The sequence below is a fragment of the Sceloporus occidentalis genome, unplaced genomic scaffold (assembly GCF_023333645.1).
Source record: "Sceloporus occidentalis isolate IW3139 unplaced genomic scaffold, rSceOcc1.0.p SCAF_1, whole genome shotgun sequence".
Lineage (NCBI taxonomy): Eukaryota > Metazoa > Chordata > Lepidosauria > Squamata > Phrynosomatidae > Sceloporus > Sceloporus occidentalis.
This window is the reverse complement of record NW_028316981.1, coordinates 203,074,602-203,094,040: the sequence shown is the minus strand read 5'-3', so window position 1 is coordinate 203,094,040 and position 19,439 is coordinate 203,074,602. Positions and strand designations below refer to the sequence as shown.

The 19,439-nt window shown below is 41.1% G+C and overlaps 2 protein-coding genes across 5 annotated transcripts in view; one reads left to right on the top strand and one right to left on the bottom strand.

Annotated features, from left to right (window-relative positions):
• The first annotated feature begins 621 nt into the window (after positions 1 to 621).
• On the top strand, positions 622 to 13,086 carry LOC149323249 (protein NipSnap homolog 3B-like). Of its 3 annotated transcripts, none has more exons than XM_089488642.1 (6): positions 622 to 816; positions 6,305 to 6,512; positions 9,822 to 9,980; positions 11,076 to 11,225; positions 11,823 to 11,909; positions 12,008 to 13,086. In XM_089488642.1, the coding sequence occupies exons 1-6, from the start codon at positions 757 to 759 to the stop codon at positions 12,082 to 12,084; spliced, it is 741 nt and encodes a 246-aa protein (XP_089344768.1). In that variant the 5' UTR covers positions 622 to 756; the 3' UTR covers positions 12,085 to 13,086. The 3 variants fall into 3 exon arrangements, with proteins under 3 accessions (XP_089344768.1, XP_089344770.1, XP_089344769.1); XM_089488644.1 differs by lacking the exon at positions 622 to 816 and adding an exon at positions 2,152 to 2,235; XM_089488643.1 differs by lacking the exon at positions 622 to 816 and adding an exon at positions 8,298 to 8,566 and having other exon boundaries at positions 6,437 to 6,512.
• A 1,454-nt stretch (positions 13,087 to 14,540) lies between these two features.
• Positions 14,541 to 19,439, bottom strand: part of LOC149323248 (phospholipid-transporting ATPase ABCA1-like) — a 127,256-nt gene continuing 122,357 nt past the window's right edge. For both annotated transcript variants that reach the window (XM_089488640.1, XM_089488641.1), the window contains 2 exons: positions 19,046 to 19,289; positions 14,541 to 17,040 (listed from right to left, as the gene is read on the bottom strand). In XM_089488640.1, coding sequence (XP_089344766.1) covers positions 16,900 to 17,040; positions 19,046 to 19,289 — 385 coding nt within the window. In that variant the 3' untranslated portion in view covers positions 14,541 to 16,899. The remainder of the gene's footprint in view (positions 17,041 to 19,045; positions 19,290 to 19,439) is intronic.

Genomic DNA, 19,439 nt, shown 5'->3' with positions numbered 1-19,439 from the left:
TATAATATTGATGATGATATAATAATGATAATGAAAATAATAATAAGATGATAACGGTGATAATATAAGGATGATTTAAATAAGATAATGATAATGATGATGCTAATATGATATAATGGTAATGATGATATAATTATGATGTAAATAATAATAAGATAACAATGATTTTAATATAAATATGATAATGTATTGATGTAATGATGTAAATAATGTTAATGATAATAATAATAATAATAATATGATGATGATGATGATGATAAAATGATGGTAATAATAAGGTAATGATGATGATATTATAAGGATGATTTAAATAAGATAATGATAATGATGATGATAATATAAATATGATACTATATTGATGTAATGATGTAAATACTATGTTAATGACAATAATAATAATAATAATAATATGATGATGATGATGATGATGATGATGATGATGATGATGATGATGATGATGATATGAGAATGGTGTTGATGAGATGATAATGATACTGATGATGACGATGAGAATTCCATAGCCTTGAGGCAGGGCAGTTCAAGCGGTGCCAAACCGTGTTATTTCTCCAGTGTGGACGCACTGGGTTATTATTACCATGATGCCTGGAGTGTGAAGGGCGTGTGTCTGTTGTAATGGCGGCGGGGCCACGGGGTGGAGGGCGGCCAATGAAGCTTTGCTTCCGAAGGAGGCGAGGCTAAGGCCGGGCAGGGATTCAGGGAAGGAGGGAGGCCTGAAGGAAAGAGGGGAGGAGGAGGATGTGGGCCGCCAGGAGGGCCCTTCTTCTCAGGGCAGCTGCGAGGGGGCTCCGTGCCCAGGTAAGGCTGGGAGCCACACTCCATTCAGGGGGCCACATCCGCACTGCAGAAATAACCCACTTTGAGAGCGCTTTAACTGCCTTGCCTCAGTGCTGGGGAACCCTGGGAACTGTAGTTTGTTGTGGCACCAGAGCTCTCTCTCTCTCTCTCTCTCTCTCTCTCTCTCTCTCTCTGACAGAGAACCAGAATCCCATAGCACTGAGCCAGGGCAGTTAAAGCGGTCTCAAACCGGGTTATTTCTGCAGTATGGATGCAGCAGGAAAGGGGGGGAATGGAGGAGGAAGAGGCACAGAGTGGGAGACCCCTGGTTGTGTGGATGGAGACATCTCTCCTCTGATGTTGTTGTTGTTGTTGTCGTTGTTGTGTGCCTTCAAGTCATTTCAGACTGAGGGCGACCCTCTCCTGGGGTTTTCTTGACAAGATTTGTTCCCAGGAGGTTTCCCATTGCCTTCCCCAGAGGAGGCTGAGAGAGTGTGACTTTTCGCCCAAGGGCACTCACTGGGTTTCCATGACTGAGCTAGGATTTGAACCCTGGTCTCTAGAGACATGGGCCTCAAACACACTGCAGAAATAATCCAGTTTGAGACTGCTTTAACTGCCCTGGCTCAATGCTAGGGAATTCTGGGAGCTGTAGTTTTGTGAGACATTGAGTCTTCTCTGCCAGAGAGCTCTAGTGCCACAATGAACTACAAGTCCCAGGATTCCTTAGCCCTGAGCCAGGGCAGTTAAAGCAGTCTCAAACTGGGTTATTTCCGCAGCGTGTGCTTTGGACCCTAGCCCAACGCTCAAACCGCTACGGCACCCAACTACAAATCCCAGGATGGCACAGGACGGAGCTATGACAGTGGACAGAAACATCCTGAGACAGATGTCACCCAACTACAAATCTCAGGATGGAGCCGGGGCACTTAAACTTGTGCCAAGATGCTTTATTTCTGCAGCTTGGGTCTTGTCAAGTAAACCCCATGATAGAAACATCCTGAGGCAGCCCCTCTCCCTGTTAGTTGTTCCCTAGGTGTCACCCAACTACAAATCCCATGACTCTACAAGATGGAGCCATAGCGGTTAAAGTGGTGTCAAGAGGTTTTATTTCTGCAGTGTGCATAGAGACATCCTGGGGCAGCTTTGCCCCTTACTGCCCCAGAAGGCATCGTATCAGATATCTAATATCTTTTCAGATATCCAATCCATAGAGCATAGGGCTCCATGTCTCTATCCACACTGAAGAAATAAAGCAGCTTGACACCACTTTAACTGCCATGGCTCTCCATCTTGTGGAATCCTGGGATTTGTAGTACCTTGGTCTCTCAGAGGTGCCTTGCCAAACTGCAAATCCTGGGATTCTGTAGGATGGAAAACTGCTTCAAATCTGTAGTGTCGCTACATCTTCAATTGGCTTAGGATGGGAAAGAGAAACAGGTAAGGCTCTTCAATAAGAAGGCAAAAGGAAGCAGCCAAGAGGAACAACTGCATAGGTCCAAAACACACTGCAGAAATAATCCCGTTTGAGACCGCTTTAACTGCCCTGGCTCTGAGCCAGGGCAGTTCAAGATGTCTCAAACGGGATTATTTCCGCAGTGTGTTTTGGACCTGACCTGAGTATCACTGTTTTGCAGCTTTCCAGGCCTAGTAGAAACATGGCTGTTTCCTCTCCTAGAAAACTCCAAAGGTCAAGGTAGTTGCATCTCTGCCCTGTATAGGACAAAGTGTTATTTGTCTATTATAATTAGTTGCTGTACTTTCAAGGGACCCCTAAGTGCTGTACAAATAACACACACACACATATATTTAAAAAAGGAATTAGATATACCACTGAAGCATTCCAGGGGGATAACTATGTTAGTCTGAGGTGGACTCACTGCAGGTCATGAAAGCCTATGCCAAATAAATTGTCTCTTAACCCTTAAGAGCCTATTTTGTTGTTATGACTAAAATCACCAGAAAGGCTTTGTTGGAATGAAACCATGGTTGCATCCACGGTAAAGAAATAATGAGTTTGGCGCCACTTTAACTGCCATGGCTCAGTGCTGTGAAATCCCCCATAGCTCTCTGACATAGAAGGCTAAATGTGTCACAAAACTGGAGTTTCTAGAATTCCATAGCATTAAGCTATGGCTGTTAAGGTGGAGTCAGACTTCATTATTTTTGCAGTGCAAATGTACTTAACTGTAATCTGATTATCATCCTACTTTACAGTTGGCATATACAGTTGGATCTTCACATTTGCAGCTTTGACTATTGAATATTTGATTATTTGTGGTTTTGATTAATATGTTCCATCTAGGAATCGCTTAAGTCCTCCAGCACAACTCTGCCAGACGTTGACCATAGAGTTATGCTGCAGAACCTAGACATTCCTAGAGAAAACACTTCTCTAGGCATTTGTAGGTCCTCCAGCATGATTCTATGGTCAAGTTCTGGCAAATGTTGACAGTAGAGTTGGACTGGAGGACCTGGAGATTCCTAGAGAGGTGTTCTCTTAGGTAAAATGAATAGTGGTTTTTTTATTTGTGGTTTTTCCACATCCACTGAGGTCCTTCACCCTAACCCCAGCCAATGTGGAGGAATGACTGTACAGTAGGAACTCTCTCCCTGCCTTTCATTTATCCTCAGGTGACTGTCATGTAGGTCACACACACACAGAGGGATGGATTGGTGCAAGAATACACAGTACCTTCTGAATCTGAAATTTGGACCTGTAAATGAGCTCCTGTTGGCTGGCATCATTCCACCCGTGCAGAAATTTACCTAGAAAACCCTATGAATGGTTCCGCTTGTGATTGTCTTATATTGGAAGTGACTTCAAGCCGCAAAACAACAACAAGAGTGCTGTATCTTGGCAGAAACAGTAGTGGTGGTTAGACAAGGGTGAACAGATGTCCTAACCTCAACGGAGGACAAGGCGCTGCCAAATGTAGGACATTCAAAAAATGTAGGGTAGATAAAAGCTAAAAACATATAAATGTAAATCTGTGCTTCTTAGTCATGCTCAAAATGGAGGGCATTTTGAAATTCCTCCTGGACAGAAGGTTGAAATGTAGGACATGTTCTGGAAAAGGAGAATGTCTGGTCATCCTATGGTGAGAAAACCATCAATCTACTTTGCTGCTGGCTCCCAAATACCTGGAGAGGTGGCAGGATTGCTTTTGTGCATTGCGGCATTACGCCGGCATACTATTGCAGTGAAATTTTTCATGTATGTCTCCTTGGATTCCATGGACAGCCAAAAAGACAAATACATTAGGCCCTTCCTATATGCAGGGGATCTGTTCCAGACCCCCCTCCCCCTCTGCGAATGGGAAAAATGCATATGCACAAACCCCATTGGTTTCTATGGTGGTGTGCTCCTGTGTGTGTTACTGCGCCTGTGGCTCACACACCATTTTGTCCTCACAGGCTTGCCTAAGTTCAAATTCACGTGGCGCAGTATGCTGTAAATGGGTCCTAGAACAGATCAAACCAGAAGTCTCCCTGGAAGCCAAGATGACAAAACTGAATCTGTTGTACTTTGGACACATCATGAGAAGGCACAACTCAATGGAAAAACAATAGAATGCTAGAAATGGTGGAAGGAAGTAGAAAGAGAGGCAAACCACATGCCAGATGGACTCTAAAGGAGATCATGGCATTTTACAGAAACTAAGCAGAACAGTGGAGAATAGGGAGTCTTGGAGATGTCTCATCCACAGGGTCGCTATAGGATTGACCAACAACAACAAAGTGTAATACAGGCACTGTTTGGACAGAGAGGTTAACTAGATGAGAGTAAAGATTATCCTAATGTCCCAAATTTTACATAGTTGGAAGGCAAAGCAAGCCTGGTTGGATCTGGGTAACATACTTTCTGGATTTTGTGTTATGACTGATCTCTGAGATAAAGAGAGACCAAAGTGCAGTTCTAAAATGTGACCTTTCTGTACTCAAACTTGCACTCCCATGCACAATCACTAGGAATTGAAGTCCATTGAACTCAGCTTGATTTACTTTAATATATAGGATCAGGTTGCACAAGTACAGGCTGCCCACCTCCATGCACACTTGTTTGATGCAGGGTTGGTACAGCAGGTACCTTTATCCTGGAATGGGAGCCAAGGCTCACAAAAGGAATCGGCTTAAAATAATAAAATGCTAGAAGACAAATCCATCCCATTTGAATTTTTAAAAAGTATAAACTCATGAAAAACATATAGCCGTTCAAAACATGTTTCATTTCTCCTCATTTCTCCAAAGTAGTCTGAATGTCCCCACAGAGGCTGATGAGATTGCTATGGGAAGCCCCAGAAGGAAGAGATAACCACAATTGCATCCTCCTGCTCATGTTCTCCAGCAATTGGTATTGCTGCATTTGATGCTGGAAATAATACCCAGTCCTTTTGATTAATAACTATTGATAAACCTTCTTGTTGTAGTTGTTGAGTGTCTTCAAGTCATTTCCAACTTATGGTGACCCCATCATGGGGTTTTCTTGGCAAGATTTCTTTAGAGGAGTTTTGCCCTTGCCATTCTTTGAGGCTGAGAGAATGTAACTTGCCTAAGGGGTTTACATGGCCAAGCTGGGATTTGAACCTTGGTCATATGGGTCAAGCCAAGCCATTACACCATGCTGGTTCTCCTATTGATAACGTCCTCTGTTAATTTGACTAATCCTCATTTTGAAGCATGCAGGTTGGTGACCAAAGGCCCATTCACAATACAGAATTATAGCACTATTATTTGACTTTAACTGATGCGATTCCATCTTATGGCATCCTGGGGTTTATAGTTTGGGGAGGCACTGAAGTGTTCTGGCTGAGAAATCTAAGGGCCCTTCCCTAATATTGTAAGCACCGGGATCCCATAGTGTGGAACCATGGCTGTTAAAGTGGAATAATAGCACTATAACTGTGTAGTGTGAATGGGTTTGTGATTGATAATCTCCCTGCTCCTGTCTGGCATTTTCTCTCTATCTCACACATACACACACAGTTCATGTCACTTACGCAAATACAGTTTGCCTTCCTTTGATCCATGGATTCTTTATCTATAGATTCAATCATCCATGTCTTGAAAATATTTTTTAAAATCCAAAAAGCAAATCTTGATCTTACAATTTTGTATAAGGAACACCATTTTGTTGTTGTTGTGTGCCTGACTTATGACAACCCTAAGGTGACCCTAATGGGGTTTTCTCGGCAAAATTTGTTCAGAGGAGGTGTGCTATTGCCTTCACCTGAGGCTGAGAGCATGTGACTTGCCCAAGGTCATCCATTGTGTTTCATGACTGAGTGGAGAATTGAACTCTGGTCTCCAGAGTCTCAGTCCAACACTCAACCCATTATGCCATGCTACCTCTCTACTACGCTATATAATGGGACTTGAGCATCCATGAATTTTGGTATCCTGGGGGTCCTGGAACCAAACCGGATACCAAGAGCCCACTCTATAAAAGAATATGAAGTTGTGAATTCTTTTCTTATTTATTTTCTCCTCCTAAAATGTTTTGTTCCAGGTTTCATCATCTTTTGCCACAGGACCCAGACAATACGATGGCACATTCTATGAGTTTCGTACCTATACTGTTAAGCCAAAGAAGATGAAAGAGTTTCTGGAGTTGACTAGTAAAAACATTCACCTCCGCACAGCTCATTCTCCCATGATCGGCTATTGGACCTTGGAGTTTGGAGGACTGAATAAAGTATTCCATATTTGGAAGTACGGTATGTGCCGTTTGTAGTTTCTTGTCTATAGCTGAACAGATAATTGTTTTTGGGACCTGCTCTGCATGTGGAGCTTTTCCTGTTACTCTAGCAGTGTGGGAAGAAGCTGGCACTGTAGCAGCAATGTAATTTAATAAAAATGGCAACTGGTGAGTGGCCCAGTAGCAGCCCAGTATGGCTGGATTTCACCCAAGCACCTGGAGTTGCTGTCTTCTTAGTTCAATCTAACTGAAGTATTGCTATTCTGTAGCAATTTAATTATTCTGAATATTAAGAACACCTTCATATTTATTTTGTTGTTGTTGCTATGTCCTTTCCAGTTGGTTACTAGTTTTTGGCAACTCTATAATAGCATTTCATTGGGAATTACTATTAAGAGGAGGTTTGCAGTTGCTTTCCTCTAAGGCTGAGGGAATGTGATTTGCTGTAGGTTCCCATGGCTGAGCAAGGAAGGATTCAAGCCCTGGGCTCCTAGAATTGTAGTCCAGCACTCAAATAATATCATCGCACTGAGTCAGACGTAATATGGAAGTGTGTATGTATGTATGTGTACACAGACACTGTTTAGGAGTCAACACTTTTTTACGCAGCCTTGTGTGTTTGTTTTTCATCTTGTCCTCTAGTTCTGTAATTAACACAGAATGCTCTCTGATAGAAGCAAAAATAGTAGCACTTCCAAAGCAAAAATGATAATTCTTTCAGACTATGTCTGGTCAAGGGCACTGATAGCTGTTTAATAGACACTAAAGGGTGAACAGTATCCCAACCCTTTAAAAGCCTTTAGTTCATGGGTAAGCAACTGTGACCAGATATTTTTAGTCTGCAACTCCCATCCACTCTTGCCAGCATATCTAGTGCTGAGTGATTGTGGATGTTGAAATCCAAAAGCAACTGAAGGGCCACAGGTCTCCAGCCCTGCTTTAGCTGATGAACTAAAGGAACATATTTTTATTGGTGGAGCTCTTTGCAAAAATCTTGCTTGTTTTGTGATTTGAGGCTGTCAGGTTTTGTACTGGAAGTAATGATTGACATATAAATATGAAGGATGCCCTGCCTTTTGAGTACTTTTTTATTCCCACAGGCATTTGAAAGTGATTGATTTATGTAAAAGTTTTTCTCTTTTTCTGTTGTACTATTTTATGCTTTAAAATTAATATTTCATGTGTTTAAAATTTAATATTACAGTTTAATATTACAGTCAGGCTCTCATATCCACAGATTCTTTATCCATGGATTCAACCATCCATGACTTAAAATATTAAAAAAAAATCCAAAAAGCAAACTGATGTTGCCTTTTTATGTAAGGGTTACCATTTTACTGTGCCATTGTACATAATGGGATTTGAGCATTAACAGATTTTAGTTCCGGGTGGGTGGGTGGGTGGGTCTGGGACCAACCCCTTGCAGATACCAAGGGCCCACTGTACTTTAATTTTAATTTCTGCCATAGTTTTAGCTATGTGTGGTTTTGACTCTTTGAGCTGCCTTGAATTCCACTTTTGAGGGAAAAGGTGGGATGCTTAGTTGCTTGATCGATAACTGGGCTGCAGTCTTAATTCTGGTCATTAATCAAAAGCTTAGGTATAGCCATTGGCCTAAAAGATCCCCTCCTCTCTTTTCTTTGTGCTTGTTGTAGTGTTCTTAATTGTGATGGCAAAGGTAAAGTGTCATTAATGTTAACTAGGCTGCCTTTTCATCAGGCCTTGAAACTCGGGGTTTCAGCCAGAGAGCCATGTTGGAAAGGCTCTTAGGGCTCTACTGATTTCCTGTTTGTTGTCCTGTCAGTTCTCTCTTCCCAGGCTCAAGGGCTGAGATTCTGAATTGGGAAATGCATCATAATTTTCAACACAGGCAGAACTATGAAACATCATCCCTCTCACCCATCCATCCCCTTTTAAATGCTTCAGTCCCTCACCCAAAAAACATCAATTTACTAGCCAGTAGAGAGTCAGAAGATATCAGAGAAGCATCCAGTTGTGTTCCTGAACGTACAGTGACAAGGCATCCTTCTGGGCCTCCTGCAGATCCTCCAGAGATCCTCCAGGATGACCTAAGTACTGTGCATCCAACTATAAGTGTGCTTGCATGCTTATATTTCTTTCTTTTTTGTCCTCCTTGTAGAATACTCCTTACCCTACATGCACACCACCAGCCCAAGTGCTCCTGGGTGGAACTCCATCCCTTCAGCTAGTGATCAGCTGTATGGTTGCTCCTCGGCACATTCCAGCAGCCTTTAGTTCTCCAGGGAAGAAAGAGCAGCCTTATATTAGGAGTGGGCTATGCTTTTTTAAAGCTAGACCCTGGCTATACCCCTAAGGGTGATAGTAGCAGTGGAAGGCCTTTCTCTATGTCCTGTCCCCATCACAGGTACATTTTGTGAAGACATTGGAAGGAGATGTCTTGGTGACTGCTCCCAAGTTGAGGAATTCTCAGCCTCAGTTGGAACTTCTCTGCTCTTTCCTCCAGCAGGCAAATAACACATTTTTTAAGGGAGACCTCTGGCTCTTCACTTACTGTGGCAGAAGAGTCCTTTAATGTGATGTGTGTGACTTTTATATTTCTTACTATGTTTTAACGTGTTCTGAAACTGTTTAATTCAGTGTTTTTAATAAAATAGAATGATATATGGTACATTTTAGCTGTACTGGTAATTTATTCTAAGCTGCCTTGGGTCCCATCCCAGGAGAAAGTGGGATATAAATAAAATAGACAATAAATAAAAATGAAACAAGTCACCTGGCTGCTGTTGCACACCTAAGATGGAAGTGGGAGCACCCTCCATCCTTCAACCAATGTAAGTGATAATGGATCTTAGCAGTACTTTGCAAATCCACTTAAAATTATATCTTCTGATTCTGGTTGGCCAGCACTTTGCAGGCTGCTTTGTCAGTTCAGACATGATTCTGAGCTGTGGTTGCTTCCTGAACTACACCACACTATTGTATGTTATGGTAGGCCTGAACTGAACCTTATTCCTTACCTCTGTTGTTCAAGCAATTATTGAGTTGATTCTCTCCACCTGTTCTTTCATTTTGGGGTGAAGCTAAATTCAGCTATTCCAGAGTGTCTGCAAAATTTGCTCTAGGCTGGCAAACCATAGTTCAAATTGCATGGTAGGCAGGCCTGCTGAGATGGCATTGGTGTCAGGGTAATGGTATTTGATGGCCATAGAAGTCTATAGCTCTTTTAGCTGCAGGTCCAGTCCTTGCATATTTACCATCTTGATAGCTGTTGGCTCTGTTAAGGTACACCCAGAATACTTCTCACATTTGCATATAACAGCCTTCCATCCCTTCCTTTTGTTTGCAGAAAGCTTTGCGCAAAGAACTGCTGTCCGAACAGCATTAACCAAAGACCAAGAATGGCAAGAAAAATATATATCTCAAATGTTGCCCTTGTTAGACAAACAAGAGAATGAAATTGCTTACCTAGTGCCCTGGTGTGAACTTGGCAGCTCTGAAAAGGATGGTATGTTTCTTTTATGGTGCTTTGCTTTGAAGCTATTGACTCAGTACTGTTAAATGGCTTGATTTTCAGCATTTAATTTAGGACTGTGAATATATAGTCATCCTCACTGTACAGAGTATTTGTTTTCTGCAGAGGTAAACTCTGCCCTGAAATAGTTTTCAGCAGCACACTGACTACAAACTAGATTTTAAAAAGATGTAATGACAGGCAAGCTGTTTTTGCTGATCATCAGTATAGTTCCTTGCTGATCTTCTGTATTGTTCAACTGGATTGTTTGGTGTAATCTTGTGAGTATATTGTCTTTTTTCAGAGTGATAGTGAAGTCCAGCATGTCTGGTCAGCCCCACATATGAACTGAATGTGACTCTTCGAACCCACCCCATAATCCTCTGTAATTTACAGTAACTCCATGGTAGATACACAGGAGGTCCTTGGTGCAATGGTTCCCAATTTTTGCTCCTCTAGGTATTTAGGACTTCGACTTCTATAATTCCTGACCATTGGCCAAGTTGGCTAGGGCTTCTGGGATCTGAAGTCCAAAACAAACCAGTGCCTTAGTGGATAGATCAATATATAAAAAATTCCTTTAAGGTAAAAAATTACTGCTTTCAGTCATTAGTAACAGCATTGGTTACTATAGGCTTGCCAATGTGTATATATTCCCTAGTATGTATTGTTTTATTTTGTTTCCTAGTCACATTAAGGCTGTCCACATTTTGCTAATCTTTTTGTTTTCCTGCACAGATATGAATTGAATCATGTGACTTTTGCAGGTTGAGTAAATTATGTTTGTTTCTTTGTTTTGCATAGTTTGTTCTACCTTTCTTGATCAGAATCAAGACAAGGATTTTTGCAAAGTTCAGAATTTCTAGCCCCCAACTGCTAAAATCTAACATAGCTCCTACAGTTCGAAGAACATTGGAAATTTCCACAAATTTTTAGTTTTATCTTTTTAGCTGTAAGGAAGAGAAAGGTTGCCTTAATGCTGAATTCTGTAATTTGTTTGTTTGCTACATGGTTAAGCTCTATTGGAGGACCATTACTAATTCTGAACCTATCACTCACATTGATTTCCTATGTCTGTCCTTCTTCTAGGAGTCTATGAGTTGGTTACCTTCCATATGAAACCTGGTGGGCCCGCAGTGTGGGGACAGACTTTTAGAACGGCAATTACTACTCATGTGAAGACTGGATACACTAAGCTGATTGGTGTATTCCATACAGAATATGGAATACTTAACAGAGGTATAATTCGTGTTAGCTTTCAGTACAAACTTGGCAAGGAACCTGCTGCTTTTCTGGCAGAAGAGTGATTTGGCTGTTTGGCTTTTTAGGTGAACCTGTAGTTACACAGTTGGTTCCTACCCTTTAATCTGGAAGTAAGTGGTAATGATGACAGGAATGGAGATGGAGACTGGAAAATTATATCAATTATTTGAACTAGGCTCAATTCTTAATCTTTTCATCTCATGGAGTTCATCATTGTATTTGCTATTGGCTGAAGCTAAAACAGTGAATATTTGAGCCATTGTACAAACAAATATGAGGCCTCTGTGTTTCCTTGTGTGTATTTACCATGACAGTCCTTGGTGTGCCAGTGTGTAAAGTAACTTTTGGAAGTGATGCTTTTACATTTCATCTTAAACTGAGACACACCAAACAGTGGATAGACAGCTTTCTAAAGGAATCCTGTTCAGCAAAAGCCCTTTTGAGTATCATGCTTGACTTGTCTGAGGTACAGAATGGAAACATCTCATGCACAACATTTTGAAACAAAAACAGAAAAGGATTGATTGATATTGAATTAATAAGATCAGTTAATATCGTTTTCCATCCTTGTAGTTCATGTGCTTTGGTGGAATGAGAGCCCAGATAGTCGAGCATCTGGAAGACATTATGCACACGAGGATCCAAGAGTAGTTGCTGCTGGTAAGTGAAAACTTTTCTTTTCTTTTCTTTTTGTCTTTAAATCAAAATCCCAATATTGTTTAAGCCTTCTCTTAACTATCTGCATAATTTATTTTCAGTTCGTGAAAGTGTTCGGTTCCTGGAATCTCAGCAGAACTGTCTCCTGGTGCCTACAGCATTCTCACCATTGAAATAAGTTTTTGTACATTGTAGCAGGGAGGTTTGAAAAGCACTTTTCTATCACACTGTTAGACAAGTCTTACGTGGTGTCACAACCCAGCCATATTGTTTTCCATTCACAAAATTGGCCAAAAGCGCAACCTGTATCCTGTTTTTGCTTGCAGTTATTGCATGTTGATTGCATGATGACGGGGAGCAGGATTGACCCATTAATTGAGAATCCAGAGTTTATTGAATGATAACTGGCTTAAATACCTCTGTTATCTTAGGTGGCTGTGAAAACTTAGGATTTGTGTAGAAAATGACAGTGCTGTAAAGAACTCAAAAGCTGAAACGTGATTTGAGAGAGGTATTATTTCCCATAGTGTACACGTTTCTTTTGCACCACTGCCTTGTCAACACTTTTCGGAGGGATCTGAAATGATACAAGTGGGGGAAATGGGATATATGTCCTGAACATTCACCTTTTTTCCAGAATGCCTTGAATGTTCCAAAACCACTTTTCAGCCTTTCTTTTACAAAAGCTATTATCAGCCTAAGAGCGACACTTACATGTTGAATAGTTCCATCACCAGGTGAAGCCATGACATTTTAAATTTTGTATGAGTTATCTGGCAGTGGTTGGACTAAAACTGGATCAAAGACACCTTTGCAGCACAGTTTAGGTAGTGGTTAGGTAGTAAACAGTGTTCAAGGAAATCATGAAGATAGCCTGCTACCCCTTTTCAAGAATATATGTTATGCTATATGGGGACCTGGGTATCAGTTTCATTTGAGGTCCAAGCTGTTTTTTTATTATTATTATTTTGTTTCAGTAAATGGTCCAGGCAATTCTTTCCAGGGAAATAGACTTAAACTGGCTTGCTACAGTGCTGAGACTGTGAATAAATTGTTTCTGAACAATTGGTGTACATTGCATATTGAGGAGCATGCGTGTGCTTGCATGTTTGGAACAACCACAAAGAAAGGCAGTTCCTAGAATGTAATGTTAAAATGTATTCATTAAAAATGGCTCAAGTTTGTACATATTACTGTGGTTGTGATTCTAATTGCATCTGCCATTTCAAGGCAGCAGCACAGGATTCTGTCATGTCTGTTGTGTGTGTGTGCCTTCAAGGTGCATGTTGACTTACGGTGACCCTATGAATTTCATAGCATTTTATAGGAATATTCAGTTTTTCTGTCCCTATTCTAACCAGATATTCCAATGAATGGATAAAGAGGTAACCCATAGTGGAAATTTCTAGAGCAGCAACCACTTCTTGGTGACCCTATGGATATCTAATAATAAGCTTAATTGAATCCAATAGGAAGTGAGATTTATTCTCCAGATCCAACAAAAATTAGCTGAGTTTCTTTTCAGTGAGCTTGGATGACAATAGTGTTACTAATATTAATACAAACATGTCATTATTCTTCACAATAGTCTTTTGAGATATATCAGCTTTGCTCCAGGAAACAAGCTATCTATAAGTTATTAGATACTTTTCAACAAGGTCCTCATCTGAAGGCACAATCCTGTATTACCGTTACTTGGCAATAAATCCCATTGAATTCAGTGGGTCTTCGTTCAATGTAGACTTAGGCCAAAAACAGACGGACCTAAAGGAGTGGCTCTGTGCTGCCCCTTTGCTCACTGGATCAGGACCGTGGCAACCTCATGCCATGGCCCTAATCTGGTGATTTTCTAACTCCCCAAAGAAGCAGCAAAATGCCACTCCTTTTGGGGGGTGGAAAAAAGCTGCCCTTGCTGCTCCCACTGCGGCATCTCTTTCACATTTTTTTGGTGTAGCATGTGTAAATGTTATGCCACAGAAACATCATGGTGCCATCTTGTTGGGTGGGAGGCGTGATGCCGCTTTGGAGTGGAGTCAGGACAGGCGGTGGGTGGTTGCCACGCGCCCACTCTACCCTGACTCCAGCGTTTCTTGCTGGTCTGTATAGCCCCTTAGTTGGTTTGAACTTCTCAACAAACTCACCAGTGGTAAGCCCTATTGAACACAGTGGTTTATTTTATTCAAATAAGGATTACATAAGATGTTTTCAACCTGTAACATCAAACTGCAACAAATGTTAGATTCCGTGTGTGTGTGTGTCAAAGTCGCCTGTCAACTTATGGTGACCTCATGAATTTTATGGGTTTTCTTAAGCAAGGAATATTCAGAGGTGGTTTTGCTAGTTCCTTCCTCTGAAAGAGTTTCTCATACATGTGCTAAACAGACATTGCTTAGCTTCCAAGATCAGATGGGATCTGGTGCCTTTGAGGTATTTAGGCGAAAAGTTGGCTAAGATTAAACTAAAGGCTTTTAAAGACTTGGTTGAGATCCTACAGTACATTGGGTTTCTGTAGCTTAAATCTCTGCATGGGTGTAAGACACTGACATGATTCAAGCTTGTACCACCGACCTGTAGACATGGAAATAGTTTCTAACTTGGTAATAGATTTATATAGCAGTCTTAAATGCATAACCATTTGTAGACCAGCAACACTTTATTTTTTTCTTTACTTGATACAAGGCAATTAACAAATGCCTGTTAATATTTCACAAATAGTTTATTAGCAATACAAATATATATTTGTTTTTCATGAAAATGTCCATTGAAAGATTTTTAACTTAAAAAAATTGTGTGTGTGAAACTGCTCCAGATTTTGCAAAGTTAACAAGCTACTCCAGTGCAAAAATAGATCCCATTACAGCTAGCATAAAGTGCTTGGAATGAAGGATCAATCATTTTAAAGGGAGGGAAGACAGTAATGGGTAGAACGAAGAGTATGGTAACACAGGCTTTCCATTAAGTATTCTATAGAAAAAGTATTTATAGGAAAAGAGCCTCTACAGCAATAAAAATGCTGTACAAGGCTGCAGCAACTTCACCCCATATGTACTAAAGTGGTAAATGTTCTCAACACAGTTCCATAATCAGTGGTTTTTATCTTACCATACTTAAAGCACTGAAGATAATTTTGGCTAACCCATGTCCAACACATAAGAAACCCTGTATAAAGTGGCATTACAAATTTTGAGGAAACTGTTGTATATATACAGCACTAGTGTTCAGTGTGGGATCAGATGGACTGGAGTCCCAGTCCAACTGAGAAGCTTTTCTAAGAGCCATTATTTCAAATGAAAAAGTCAAACATGAATTTAAATCTTTCCCACAGAAAAAGGTGGGAACTCAACCCTCTATATTGGGTAGGTAAATTCTAGGCCTGGAACACACCCTGGCCTCTTTTTCCTTTTCCTTTTTTCAGCCTATTCCTGCCCTACTAATCCTTCTCAGGATTGTTCTTGGTTTGGGGGAGAGACGTCACAAATTGAGTCCTTGCTGAAGTTGCTGACAAAAAGCCTTCTGTTGCTGTTAAGGTACTCATCGATTGCCACAAAGAGGCACATTCAGAGCCCTAATTTCTCCCAGCTTTGGTTAACTATTTGTGCGTAGTTTTAAAGAGGGCTCTGTTCCCCAAGTAAGAAATTATTTCGCAAGTGATATTTTTAAATTAATGCATTCTGTTAATCTCTTTCCTGGGCTGCCCATCTTGACTTCTGACTATTGAATGTTTCCCTGCAATCTCCTCTCGAAGGAGAAGAGAGAGCAAGGGGAGTGATGCACAATAAGTGAGAGGACAGGTCTGTAAAAAGAATGGGAGTGGGAGGAGATTTATCTCCGTCTTCAGTTACAGGCTTAAAGGATAGCATCTGCCATGCAAGGTAAGAGGTGGACATCTTATGATTTGGCAACTTGGGTTGGAAAACTACACTGTGAAGTTCACATTCACTGAAAAGGGGGTAGTGATGATTGCAAGATCATAAAAAACCTAAGTTACACAAATGATACTAAGTACATCTAGATCTTTAGTGTAATCAGAGTGGCAACTTAGACATGATATGAAAAGTGATTGTTAGAAAGGTGGGGATGCTGAAATAAGTCAACAGGTCCAGATCACCACATACACATTGCTGATTCACATCTAGAAGTAATACTGTTGCAAACAAAAAAGACCTAGCTAAAATGAGTCTTAAGTAACAAAAACTGAAAACAGTGACAGCTTCACAAAAAGCATCATGTAGAAATAAGCAAATTGGCCACTGTACTGTTGGGACAGAAATCCTCCCAAATGTTTGTATGGCTGATGGTTGATTCTGCTACACCACCCTAAGAAACACTGAGTTAAGTGAATATATGTTTTGAGAGGATGTGCCTCCTGGCCCTCCGTTAAAACCGCCAATGGTCTTAATACATGTCCCCTTCAGCTTGCGTACGTTAACCAGGCCAACAGCTAACACTTAAATAAGGCTGCACAGCGATGCACTGTGTGATGGTTGCTTGATACTGGTTATATTGGTGCATTCATTGCCAGCAATGGATATAGCACTCAGACAACCCCACTCATCCCATGGAAGGGCTGTGCACACCTTAACATGGCAAATAAATAATCACTGGCCAAGAATCTGCTCAAATCTTGTCACATGACCTCTAACCAAAAACAGGTAAGTAGAAACAAGTGGAAGTACGGCAGAAGGACCACATAACAGTATGTGCCACCATACTAGAATTTCACAGAGTTATAATGTAAGAACAACTAGATTCAAGTCTTTCACTAGAGAACAGTACAACAAGGCAACATCTTCGAGAGGCACTGCCTCTGTAATGGAATTTTGTTTTCTTTGCATTGAATTGCATTGCATTGAATTGTAGAACATCCAGTTTATTCTCTTCCTCTCTGTATCCTCTGTCTCTTTGCTCTTGGGAAGAACCCCCTATGCCACAGAATGGATGAATGTCTCCCTTCTGTTCAGTACTGATGTAGCACCTTTCTCAATATGGTTGCTCATACATAGCTTTCTTTCACCTTCTCATCTTGCAAAAAGGAAGTCAGCATTGCAACATCTACAACAGTCTGGTTTTTGTGCAATGACAAGTCCTTTGTGTGGTCGTCATCACTTTGGTCCTTTGCAAAGTTTACAAATACCTGAGAAAGAGAGCAAGGGGAAGAAGGAGACAATGAGTTAACAGTCTAATAATAATATTCATCTTCAGTTTAGTTGTTGGACCAGAGCAGCTGAGAACAAATATGCAAAAGAAGAACAATTACAACCAGCTGCACAACAAAAAAAGTCAACTCAAAACAGCAGTGGTGTAAAACATGAAACTCAATAGAACAAGCGGCAGTTAGTGTATATATTCTACTATAGGTCGACATCATGTATATAGGTCAAGGGCAGGCTTGGGAGCCAAAATTATAGCTTTTGATATGAAAAGTTGAGGGTAAACTTAGGGGCATATAACAAAGGATGTAAAGGACGAAGCAAAGGAAAACGACACCAAAGAACTTGGAAAGTTCCATCAGGCATAACTCTGCTCACCTGAAAGGTTGGCACTTCTTTTAGGTGCTCCAGGGACAGACTACACTCTTGCATTTCACAACTCTACCCAGAGAAGGGGATGGTTTCATTTTTGGTAACGGTTAATGTATAGTATTACATTGACCATGAACAAGTTGGCCCAACTTTTTTGAGTCAATGTTTTTTTTACTAAAATTTCTGGAATTATGTATGAGCATATTCAGTAACCACCCTGCACTGAAAAAGCCTTCAGATACAGGAATAACTACAGTTTCTGGCAGAAGACACTTGGTGGAAGGGGCATGGATGATGGATGTCAATTAAGAGGACAGCCCAGAATTGCAACAGCATCGCCAAGAAAGCTGTTTCCCACCTTTTGAGTTTCATTTCTGAACACCTCTCTTTTGAAGGACAATTCATTGTAAGTCAAGACACCAGTTACTGTTAATAAATATTGCAATACAGTAACATATTTGGTCATGGTAATGATAGTGACAGTTGACTGATATGCTCAAATGTAGCATTCTTCATTCTAGGGCTCTGCTGTTGCTTTCAGCTACAATGCATATCAGCCCCAGTCAGCATAGGGACTGAAGGCCAAAATGGTTGGAGAGGCTCCACAAGGTAGGGCAGACATACTGGCCCCTGGAGAGAGACAGGGCAAACAGAAAGGCGAAAGGAAAGAAGACCTCAGTGGCCTATGGGAAGCAGCAGGAGAAAAGCAAAATTGGCCCAAAACAGATGGGTAGACGGAGTGGCTTCCAGCCACTTTGGGGGCATGGTGTTTACACAACGCACATTCCAGGAGCACCCAGAAGCTGCCCTGGGGCCATCTAAGGCAGCCCCAACCAGCCCCAAATGGAGCTGATCTTTTCTCCTCCTATTTGGGGCTGCAGCAATAGGTGCCCCGAGGCACTGTGGCACCAGGACGACTGGGATATTGCCCATCTGCTTTGGCCCATTGACTGGACAAAAGAGAAGTCAGGAGGATAATTTAGGAAGAGAATTTATGTAGGAGAAAAGCTAGTAGGAGTAAAAAGGAGGAGAGCTCTACATGATCAGAAAACTACTAAGACAGACTGAAGTTTGATCATTGATAAAAAAACTAACTAGATCTTTGCTTGCAGTCTTCTAGCTAAATTGAAGAGCCAGGCCCAATTAATTAATGCATGTGCTGATTTCTCCTCATCATTTGATTACTCAGCCCTTTAAAGCATTTACAGCTGAACAATGAAATGATGTCAGAATGACTGGCATTCGATCAAACACTTCACGTCCATCCTACTCAGAACTGTAGTTGCCAGACCATTGGGGAGATAGCACCGCGCTTTCCATTCCTTCTGTCAGCTGCAGCCTTCGGTTGATCGTAAATATGGAAAACGAGCACTGACTCATGAGGAATGGGCACTTTTGATGGCAATGCAACAACAAACAATTTGTCCTCCAGTTTTTACTACTGTCGGCTTGTTAAAGTCAGATGCTGGTAGTTAAACGCGGTAAGTTATCATACAAGATGGCTGAATGAGCTATACACATATAATTCTATGCAAAAAGAACAACAGAGGCACCTTTGGAGTTTTGTAATTGATCCAATATAAATTTTGCTTTTGGGATGAAGTGCTATAAACTTACTTGGTCAAGTGTGGTCTGGGAAACGGAGTAATCTTCTATGTGGAGTCTTTTCTTGTTCTGGGAGAGGATGCTAAATATTCTAGCCAGAGAAGATGGAGAGGACGGGAGTTGATACTGCAGCATGTTGCGATGCTTCTCCTTTAGCACACTGCCTGGAAAGGCCAGCGCAAAGAAGTCTTGAACAGGTTTCAGGTTAGGGTTTGCCCCAGCTATTCGCACTATTATTGTGTAGCCATCTCCAAACCTGAAAAACAGGAAGGAAAGCGTGTATCTTTCAATGAAGCAGCCTGCAAAATATGGAACACTTATTTTCCTCCAGCTGAAAAAAAAGATGAGATGTTTGGTAAAAGCTAACCCAACCAGGGCTAAATTATGATAATAAAAACTAAATAGA